Source organism: Ambystoma mexicanum, chromosome 1p, assembly GCF_040938575.1.
Source record: "Ambystoma mexicanum isolate Mex_15411 chromosome 1p, UKY_AmexF1_1, whole genome shotgun sequence".
NCBI lineage: Eukaryota > Metazoa > Chordata > Amphibia > Caudata > Ambystomatidae > Ambystoma > Ambystoma mexicanum.
In genome coordinates, this window is record NC_090921.1 from 97,192,010 (window position 1) to 97,203,022 (window position 11,013).

Sequence of the window (11,013 nt, forward strand, 5' to 3'; positions counted from 1 at the left end):
TACTCATATAACATCCCACCCCCCCACTTCTGATGTCTGTGAAATGCCATCAGCTCAGGGAGAGGGTCTTGCATTTGATGTAATTCAAGGCTTTTAGAAAGTTCAACTCATTAAGAGCTCCTGTGTCAATTATGACCATCAGACAGTTCATGCCACTTTGCAGTTATGGCCATCAATGGCAAGCTATTAAAGCTTGCTCTCATAAGCAGCCATATGTCATGAGCTTTATTACGTCATGTCAAGTATACTTGCAACCTATCTGGGTTAGAAGTAACCACACAACTACAATTTGAATGAATTCAGAAATTTCTTGATTCACGTGCATTCTTACACTGAGAGATTGAAAGTGCTTTCTATTGCTTTTGCAGTTTTTGCTCCTTTATAATTGGTGGGGACATAAGCGCTTGTGCATTGATTTTCAATAGACTGTTTATGTTTTAAAACCATTGGATTTTAAAGGCATCATTCTAACAGTTCATGAATAAAGGCCTGTATGAGTATTGCCCTGGGGCTGGTCGTAATCTGTATCATAAATCCTCATTGGTATTATCTACTATGAATCCTCATATGTATCCTCTTCTGTGAAACCTTGACATGTGTTTCCCTAATTTCCCTAAATATGTAAAAACTTCCTGGTGCCTCTTAGCAATTCCCTGTATGAAGATTTTAAAGCTATTTCCCAATGTGAAAAAAAATAACCATCTGATACATTGTGAATGCCTATTGATATCTCGGGTGCTCTCGTTGTCCACTATAGTGCCTAAAATAATTACTGTCAAAGTATTCATGAATATACATTTTTTAATCATTTAAAATTGGAACCCCGAAAGCTGGGAACGAGAGCTCCATATTTGATTCAATTTCACCATCGCTCAGATAGAAATGCAATCATGCGATTTACATTTAGACCCTGATTCATGGGTTATTTGCCCCGAGAAAAATGGGATTTGTGCGCCATTCTGCCCGCAAATCCCCATTTGTTAAACAGGGATTTGTGGGCAGAATGGCGCTCAAATCCCGTTTTTTTCTGCACAAATAATCCATGAATCAGGGCCTGTATCTCATCATGAGGGACATTATTTATACCCAGGAAAAGCAAGACAATTCACGAGCAATGTGTTGGTATTGGTCAATAGAAAAAGGAAATTTGAAGCATCTTGCCCATGATTGTCTAAATTTCATGATTTTTCATATCCTGTATTTAACTTCTTTTGTAAATGACACTTATTTTATCGTGATAGATAATTTATGGGAAAGGATATCTAATAGGACTTCACCATCATTAATGTATAGTGATTTTTGCACATACTCAATTTGATAAGCCTATAAATAAAGGCCTAGAATTTTGTAGATTCATGGGATCTTATCAAACAATCATGGATGTGATCAATCCCTCTACAAAAATTAAAAATTATCTGGGATACATTGTGTGTTTTAAAGTTTATTTCGTAAACTAAGCAGATTTAATTGGGAGTTCAATTTTATATGTTGATAATGTTCTATTTTTTGTATGAATTGCTTATACTTCTTTTGGCTTTGTGTAAGGATTGTTTAAACCATTAAAATAATTAAAAAGATATACATTTGGTACAAACCATTTTAATAATTGTCATTGATACACCAAATTTGTCAGATGTTGATATTTTCACTTAAATGTATTTACTTGCAAATTGATAACCTGAAATGTGAGTCTTCTTTGCAAGGTCAACTTCAATAGCCTCATGTTTCCACTTGTATCCTAACATGTGTATATAAGAATGACCATTATCCTCTAATTGTAGAATGTACTTTTCCTTATATCATACTTTCTCCAAGATTTTCGCTCCTTTAGAATGTGTAAGTTTCCATAATCATCATCAAATGTGTTTATTTCAGAATTCGATTTTCCATAAAACAGCACATAATTCAAATACACCATTTTTACAACATACACCAAAATTGTTAAATACATACTGCACCAATAAAATTCTACCTTAACTTAACCCCTCTCTTAAATACACCAGGAAAGCCTAACTTGCACATTTTGAATTAGCTGTAAGCAAGTAAAAAAGAGTAGGTCAAAACAGATTACAATTCATTTGTTTTCAAAAGACAAAAATGGTTCTTCTTATGTGAAAATATGCCAGGAAAATGAATCCAAAGTGTAACAGATCGTCTTTGGATTGGTTGTATAATTGACAACACGTTTCAACTATGACACTCCAAAAGGTCTTGTCACTTTGCAGTTATGGCAATCAATGGCAAGCCATTAAAGCTTGCCCTCATAAGCAGCCATCTGTCATGAGCTTTCTTACTCCATGTCAAGTATACTTGCATCATATCTGGGTTAGAAGTAACCACACAACTACAATTTGAATGAATTCAGAAATCTTTTGATTCACGTGTATTCTTACACTGAGAATTTAAAAGTGCTTTCTATTGCTTTTGCAGTGTTTGCTCCTTTAGACTTGGTGGGGACACAAGCGCTTGTGCATTGATTCTCAATTGGCTGTTTTTTATGTTTTAGAACCATTTGATTTTAAAGGCATCGTTCTAACAGTTCATGAATAAAGGCCTGTATGAGTATTGCCCTGGGACTGGTCATAATCTGTATCATAAATCCTCATTTGTATTATCTACTATGAATCCTCATATGTATCCTCTTCTGTGAAACCTTGACATGTGTTTCCCTAATTGTGTAGTTCAATCGGAGTATGCATAGACACTCCTCAAGTGGAGTGTAAATTCTATAAAATATTAAGAAAACAAAAACATGAATCAATTTATATATAACATTAGAAACCTAATAATATAAAACCAACATGTGGTTTCATTTTTATTTTTTAAATTTTAAACATTGTTTGTTCTCTTTAAGATTTTCCTTTTCACATTCTTTATATCTGAAAATAAAGGAAAATGATATAGATGTCTAAAGAGAATTAAATATGTAAAACAGTTTTGAAGATCTCTTATGTAATAGTTAATGTTGTATAAAAGTATCAAAAAAGATTTCAAGTTTGTTAATACGGTTGTTCAAATTAATTAAATTTAAGATGACTCTGCCATCTCAGTGAATTCAATAATAGGTAGAACTGAATACAATAGTTGTAGTTGTAGCTATACGCGTCTGTTTCTGGACCGAATGAATTAAATGCAAGATGACTCTCCCATCTCATTGAAATAAATTATACAAGAGGCAGATTTGTAATTGCCATTAATTTGTGTGACTGCTGCAAGTAGGTGTAACTAAAGCTGTCTGTGTCTGTATTGAGTATCAGATTTATCTTTGAGCTTTTATTATGTCGATTATTCAAAGTAGAGGATACTTATGAGGATTCACAGTGGATGGTGCAAATGAAGATATGTGATAAATGAAACATACCATTTCTAAGGGGACTTATAGGAGTGGAAATCTCTGGAGGAATTATACCAATGGAAATTTACAAATTCTAATTAGGGGATATTGGACACTCATAACATTCTAATTGCAGGATACCGTTTTGGAAGTGAGGTTTTTGAAGTTGAATATAGAAAGACGACTCAAATTTCAGCATTTTGATTCACAAGTAAAGACTTATTTAAAAAAAAATCAGCATCTGATAGATTTTCTGTTTTTAGGACAATTAAAACTATTTCTACTAATTGTATAAATTCTAACTTTGTATAATATGCAATTAATAATTGTATTAAAATATACACTTTTGACACAATATTTGATATTTGTCTGGTCATGTATGTTGCATGAAGTAGGGCATATTAATAGCCAATCATAATGAGAATCCATATGCCATCAGCGATGACCTGCTTGTGACTGGAAGCTCTCAGTAGACATCAACTGATAGCACTCTTCAATATTTCCATCTCCAGCAAGATGTCTGCCATAGAATTGTCCCTGTCCACAGAACGTGCCCTGACGGACCTGCTATTGCTCACCGCAGAGCACATGGTCACCGTCGAGATTGCAGAGCACTTTGATGTCCTCCGTGAATTGGGGCGTGGAACATATGGACAAGTTGTGCTGGGCAAGCACCGGGGCTCAGGTAAGATATGCGGTTTTAAAATTATGATTATTATGATATTTATTGAGAATGGACTTGGCTTCGAGAAGCAACAGAGCACTTTGCAGAGGCATACACCAATACAGATACATAATGGAGCACTTTACAGAGGTGTACAACATTACAGATGCATATGTAGTGATACACAAAATTGCAACCTTGCCAATCAGGGCTTTAGATGACAGCATTAGCCGCTGAAAGCCAATAGTGTATTCAAAGTATGTGCTAAAAATGCTGACAGTAGTCTGTTGTAGCACTTCCATTATGCAGTAGTGAGCTACAAGGAATATGCAGGCCTAGTATGAAATAGGTCACATTATGCATTGTTGATAGACAGGCAGGGAGAGGGCCCCTAGCTCTGTAGCCAATAGGTATTTTTGGAGTGTTTGGAACATCATGGCACCTATATAGCGCTTAGATAGCCAGTCTTAAGCGCTATAAACACTAAGCTATGAGTGCATGCCTTTTAGAGCTTGCAGATGGGGTTAATACATCCCTGCTTCCATCTGAATATTCTGCCTTTCTAACTGTAGCCCTGCATGGCTTTGTAAACAAATCCTGTTCCCCTGAGAAGGCCTGGTACGGCCTTGCCCACACGCTGATGAGAACATTCCAGTGCTTTCGCGGAGAGGGCTCCAAGGGAGGGGTAGGAGCGAGCAGGGAGCATCTCAGAGAGAGTTGGGTTTTTTCCATGAGCAAGCCCATATTTTGCACAGGGAAAGTTCTGGAACTGTGCGTCATGGTGACTGACAGCACGAGATTATAAAATATCCATGCTCCCATGACTGAGGGGGAGATCGTCCTGTGGACTTGATTCGTGCAGAAACAAGTGCCCGGAATTGGCTCTGACGGCGTCCTGCAGCATTGTTTCTCTGAGCGGGGCTTGTTTAGAGCTAGCTTATGAGAGCCCAGGGTCTCCCAGTGTTGATTAAAGGGACGTAAGACTGTGTTTCTCTATGCTTCTCTATATTTCTCTATGTTTATCTAAGTTCCATGTTTCACTATATTTTGCATTTCTCTAAGTTTCATGCTTTGTAATATTCTCTAACTTGAATCCCAAATGTATATGAAATTCACTGCTTAGAATAAATATGCTAAAACTTTGAAAGTGTCATTTGTCACTAGCATGAGATCACTGCTCAGCACAATAGAACCTGTATTTTGGGCTGAATTGGGTAATTTTTGCTCTCAAAGGGCTGGCCCCGAGGAAGATTTTGCCCAGATCACGACAGCATAACGTACCGATTTTCACATCGTAACAACAGAGCAGATATACATCAGGGTAGGATACAGGGGGGTACAGCTGTACCGGGTGGCGGGAGGTAGAGGACCATGCAGCTTCTAACAAGTCGGTGGCACAAGAGGGCCTATGTATTGTGGAGGAGAGACTCCCTGAAGAGGTTTGTCTTGAGTTATTTTCTAAATTTCAGGGGGTGAGTCTGATGCTGACGGGGAGGATGTTCCATCATTTTGGGTTGTAGGCAGATAAGGCTTGTTTCTGGTCCTTTCCTTTTTGCAGTGGCGGATTTCAAATCTGCACCTTGTGAGACAGCCATGATAAAGAGAGACACAGACTCAAGTGGGTTCATTTGAAAACCTTTATTGACTAAAGTTCTGGGTATGGTGTAATGCCTGACTGGCACTAACTCTAAAGGGATAATTCCCTCAACTGATGCCTCTAATGGCCGTCGTTGAGTCCAAAATAAAAGTCACTGTGTGTCTAAACCTATGCTTGCCCTCATTCTATACAAAAATGTGATAGGAAGTCTTTTAAAAACTAAGAAAAAATAGTGGTTCAACAAAATTGGAAACCAGGGTTGTTTTCAGGTGGTCTTCTAACCAGGGGCTGCTGGGTCAATGTCACACAAATAAGTTCAATCCACAGTAAGACCGTCTTCCCAGGTCCCTTCTAGTTATCCCAACAACCTTCAGTATCTTTTAGTCCCTCAGGGTTCCCTTTACCCAGCTTCAGCTTCATCAAGTTTCAAAACACCAAATAGTAACGCAGTTCCTTTTGTAATCTTTCCAGGATTCCCTTCCCCAAGCTTCAATCGTGTTACCACTTCAACAAAAACTAACAAGTCTCTTGACTTGGTGAGGGCTCTTAGGGTTCCTGTCCCCAAGCCCAGGCCCCTTTCAGCTTACAAACGCAACATATGATTTCTTGAATTCACAAACCATTCCTTCATGGGGTAGAAACAGAGGGCTTAGAAAATGCCAGGCTCTTCGGATGCTTTCTGCATCCTTTCTCCTTCTGCTTTCCTTTCAGTGCACACCTTCACTTTATTGATTTGCTGTTCTTTCCATGCAGACTTGCACCCTCTTTCTTTCCCGGGCACACGTGCACCTTCATTCGCCTGCCACAGGCACTCTTCTTTTCCTTTCTCGTGCCCCTCTCTCACTACGGGCCACTCGCTGCTTCTTTCCCAATTTCTATCACTTTCAGCTTCGATCAGGCTTTTCCTTGCCTTTCACCCCAATCTGCTTTATGTCTCCTTGCTGCACTTTCAGACTTTTCGCTTTACTTTCACATTTAACTTTCACACTTTTCTTTCTTCCCGAATCTGTCCTCCGATGGGCAGAGGGAGATGAGGTGAGAGTGTAAACATCCCACAAAGGCTGAGGGAGAGTAGGGTAAGGTGTTTTCAGGATTGGGAAGATACCACGTCTGGCCCTCGGGTATCCTCCCAATCCCCTTTGACCCTCCACTCAGGTGATTCTCAATGCTTGTCCACCCCCAGGGTCGGGCTATAAAAGCGATGGCCCTTCCCATGCCACCTGAATGGAGGATCCAAAGGGAGTGGGTGGGAGAATACTGTCACGCTCCTCACAACGTGTCCTTGCTTCTGGTGGTGGGCTGTCCACCGGAGATGCTGAGTTTCCCTGCGAGGTAGCTGGGTGACTTGAGGGGAACTGCTTTATAGATGATGCAGCAAGACTTGAAGGTGATTTGCACATGCAGTGGGAGACAGTGAAGGTCGATGAGGGCCGGTGTTCGTATCTGCACAGACCCTTGATGAGACATGCAGCCATGTATAGGATACTTCTCACTTCTCATAGGATGACGGGAAGCCTTCAAGGAGTGCATTGCCCAAATCCAGGTGGGATAGAAATAGTGCTTGAGCACTGGATCTAAAGCTGTCCGGAGAGAGGAAGGGTTTGACTCATCGCAAGAGGGAGAGTTGATTCAAAGCGCTCTGAGTTTCCTTAGCTATGTGTGTCTTGAAGGAGAGGTTTTTGTCGATGTGGAACCCAATGGACTTGCGCCGGAAGTGAGCTTGGGTGTGAAGCCCTGAGAGTTCATGGTTGATAGCCAGGTCTGGGTGGTCGGTGTTGTCAGTGAGGAGTAGGAATTCTGTCTTGGAGGGGTAGAGCTTCAAGTATTCACTGAACATCCAAGACTGGATCAGCAAGAGGCATGATTTGAGCCTATGGATGTCCTTGATAGAGTCAGTCATGAGGTATAGTTGTGTGTCGTTGGTGTATTGGTGGGTGTTGTGTGGCAAGCAGGGTTCCAAGTGGCTTTGTGTATAGATTGAAGATCACTGGGGAGAGGACGGAACTCTGCTGTACTCAACAGGAACAGGTGAAGGGTAGCAATCTAGAGGAGTCCATCGGAAACAAATTGCTTGCGGATGGTGAGGTAGGACTTGAACCCATATAGGACAAGGCTTGTGATCCCCATGCACCATTGTAAGGTGCCTGAGTTAGGGAGCTGTTGATGATGTCCAGTTAGGGAAGGAGAGCTTCTGTGAGGAGGATCTTGAGGATGGGTGCTGGAGGATGTCTTCTGTATACCATGTGTCTTTCAGGACAGCCAAGGTTTCGACCATGTCCTCTGTTGACAGTGTCTGGAATGTTGTCCAGGAGGTGGAAATTTCGCAAAGAGGGACGTGAGGTGGGTCTGTGAATGCAGAGCTGGTGTCAATATGCTGGTGAATCTTGCAGATTTTGTCGATGAAGACAATGTGGATGGCAGTGCATTTTTCGATGGAGTGTGGGTTGGCAGGGTTGGGTAAAAGATACAATGCCAGAAACATTCCTGGGGCATTGCATTTTTATGGGTCTATATATTACCACTGTTACTGCTGACACTGATATTGATAACGTCACACTAACAGGCATTTTTTCGTCCTTCACTTCCAACAGATGCGACTGTTGCTCTGAAGCTACTGCCCAAGAATCGCATACTTCGGCAATCCTTCCTGTTGGAGTTCAGCACATCCCTCCTACTCAGTGCCCACCCCAGCATCATAACTACCCTGATTGTTGCATGGCAGACTGTGGACCACTATATCCTCGCTCAGGAGGTGGCACCGGCTGGGAGTCTTCATTCTCTTCTAATACCTGAGGTACGGAAGCAAAAAAGGGACAAACTAGAATATAGGGCACTACTGCTTACATATTGTCACTTATTAAGCATTGCTAATTCCATAGCTTACACTAGAAGAACTTTACCTGATTAATGGCATGGTAATTTGTCTCCATTAGCCATTAAACATGCCAAATGTTTCGGCATATAGCTCTGAGCTCTTTCTTTGGACATAACGGGTGTACCAATAGAGTCTTGATATTGATCTAAAGACCACATTATCCTCGTCCATTGTCTGGAATACACAAGAAGTGAGCAGGCGCTGAGAACACAAATACATATGCAATGCAGTACAATGAATTGCAATTCTGATTGGTGCTAAATAAGGGCTGTATGAACGATTGATTAATGTTGCGTCTTTTGCTTTTTTCTTCTCTAGGTTGGAATTCCAGAAGCTATGGTGAAGCGGTGTGTGCTGCAGGTCACCAGCGCATTAGACTATATGCATGGACTGGGGCTTGTGCACCGGGATATCAAACCGGACAACATCATGCTCATGGACCCAGAGTGCCGCTGCGTCAAGTTGAGTGACTTTGGGCTCACAACTATGGCTGGCACCAGTATCCCTTCCATGAACTGCATCATCCCATACATGGCTCCTGAACTTTGCTGTCTCAGAAAGCCAGAAACGCTGTTCTTGCACCCCAGCCTTGATGTGTGGGCCATGGCTGTTGTCATTGTGACCACCTTGACTGGCTTCTTCCCCTGGAAACAGGCTTTGCCATCGGACAGGCATTACAAAGATTTTTACTGGTGGCAGATGAGTGGGTACAGTTCACCTGTTCCCGGTTACTGGCAGAGGTTCACCCCTGAAGCCGTGCAGGGCATCAAAGAAATGTTGAGCTTCCACCCACTGAGAAGGTGCTCCATCAAGAACATTCAGCAGTACCTCGATGTGCCTTGGAAAGCAGAGGACTTTGTGGCAGTGGTCAGTTCAGAAAGTGAGGTGGAGGAGGAAGAGCTGGAACTGCAGGAGCATAGCTCAGAAAGTGAGGCAGAGGAGGAAGAGCTGCTACAGCTGGTGCATAGTTCAGAAGGCGATGTACGGGCGATGGAGGGAGAGGTGGGGGATGAAGAAGAGGTGGTGCAGGAAGAAGATTTGGTGGTGGAAGGAGTGGTTATCCAGCCAGAAGAAGTGGTCGAGCACGAGCGAGCGGACATGGAACTTATCCTTGTGTTCACTGAGGGCATTGAGGACTTTCCCCCGGGGACGTCGTTTAGGTTGGAGGTCAAGAACGGGGAGATAACCGTCACTCTTGGACCCGAGGTGGAAGCCACGTGAGCATCAGTCCATTGTTGGGTGAGTAAAATGATGGGTGCCTCTATGGCTCATAGCTGTGTAAATCGTGGACCCCGTTGCAAAGATTTGTAATTCAGGGGATCCAGAACATGAACTGGTGACAGACTGCAGCATTCTGCCACATGCAGGGATCTCCCAAAGGCTTCCCCACCCTGAACACAATGAAGTAGAGTCCCTCCACAAATTTGCGCATAACAGGGCAGATGCTCCTTTGCCCATCCACTGTGCCCTTCCTAAAGCTTGATAACCCATTAAGCAATGCATGAAATTGACAGCTTAACCTCTGGCCTAAATGATGAAATCCCAGTGCTCTCAGTGCGTGCCAGCCGGGTGGTCTAAAAGTCTCTCTGGGGACTTACTCCCAGAATAGCTACTCTGACTTCTACCCTATTCTGGAGAAGTGGAGCAGTAACCAGGAATGGCAGGACTTCTGTTAACATAATACTAAACCCTGCAACTCAAAAGACGGGACAACAAAATCTCTGTGTAGACCTGCCCTTCATGCTTCTGGCCATGTATGGTTCTTCTATGGTCTTGCACACTAGTCCCCATCCATTTCATATTGGCTAGCTCCCTTTTACATAACATATAATTGTGACACATCACTGTCTGCACCAATCAAAATGAAGTTTGGCTCACAAAAATAATATTTAATAATTGAATTTGGTGGCTTCATAGTTTAAGAAAGGGTTTGTATGAGCTCTCAGTTGCTGGAACAACATTATTGAATCTCACTGACTCACAATTTGGGTGAACAAAGGATACTTTATCTCAAGAAATCAGAAATCCCGCCTCTACAAGCAATTGTATTATTAACTAGTGTTTCCAATGTGAAATCCCGGGAATGCAATGTATTCCATTTTTCCACTTAATAGGTAATTGTTTCTTGGCAGAAGAGAACTGGGTTGGTTTTCCTTTGTTGATTTTGTTTTGTAATTTGTTTATGGTGATAGGATACCAGCTTTCACCAAAGAAATGTAAAGTTAGTTGTGGCAATAGTGGCATTTAAAGACCGACTTTTTAGCTTGGTTTGGAAGGCTTCACTCCACGTCATGCCTAGCTATTGTGATGATGTCAACATGTTTCGATCCTATTTAATAATGTTAGGTGTGTGCAGGTTCTTCAGTGCCTTCACACCACCTCTTATGGGGAATCCTTTGTTTTCTAAAGATTGTCTTCATCTTTTTTTTGATAATGCTCCCAACGGCAACATTACGGTGTGAGTAGGGGGTTGTTTTTGTCCCTGGTGGGAATAGAAAACGTGCATATGTATTTTTCAGGCATGCGTTCTTCTGTGGGGGTGT

At 41.8% G+C, this 11,013-nt stretch overlaps 1 protein-coding gene across 1 annotated transcript; it reads left to right on the forward strand.

Moving 5' to 3' along the window:
* Positions 1-3,850: 3,850 nt before the first annotated feature.
* On the forward strand, positions 3,851-9,691 carry LOC138453068 (serine/threonine-protein kinase SBK1-like). The gene is made up of 3 exons (XM_069605600.1): positions 3,851-4,019; positions 8,187-8,389; positions 8,789-9,691. The coding sequence occupies exons 1-3, from the start codon at positions 3,851-3,853 to the stop codon at positions 9,689-9,691; spliced, it is 1,275 nt and encodes a 424-aa protein (XP_069461701.1).
* Positions 9,692-11,013: the final 1,322 nt, after the last annotated feature.

What these genes read in the sequence shown, in the direction of transcription:
- LOC138453068 (XM_069605600.1), top strand. Translation starts at nt 3,851, where the DNA reads ATGTCTGCCATAGAATTGTCCCTGTCCACAGAACGTGCCCTGACGGAC. An exon ending in GGGCAAGCACCGGGGCTCAG is followed by an intron (nt 4,020 to 8,186) that starts GTAAGATATGCG and finishes CACTTCCAACAG; the next exon opens with ATGCGACTGTTGCTCTGAAG. An exon ending in ATTCTCTTCTAATACCTGAG is followed by an intron (nt 8,390 to 8,788) that starts GTACGGAAGCAA and finishes TTTCTTCTCTAG; the next exon opens with GTTGGAATTCCAGAAGCTAT.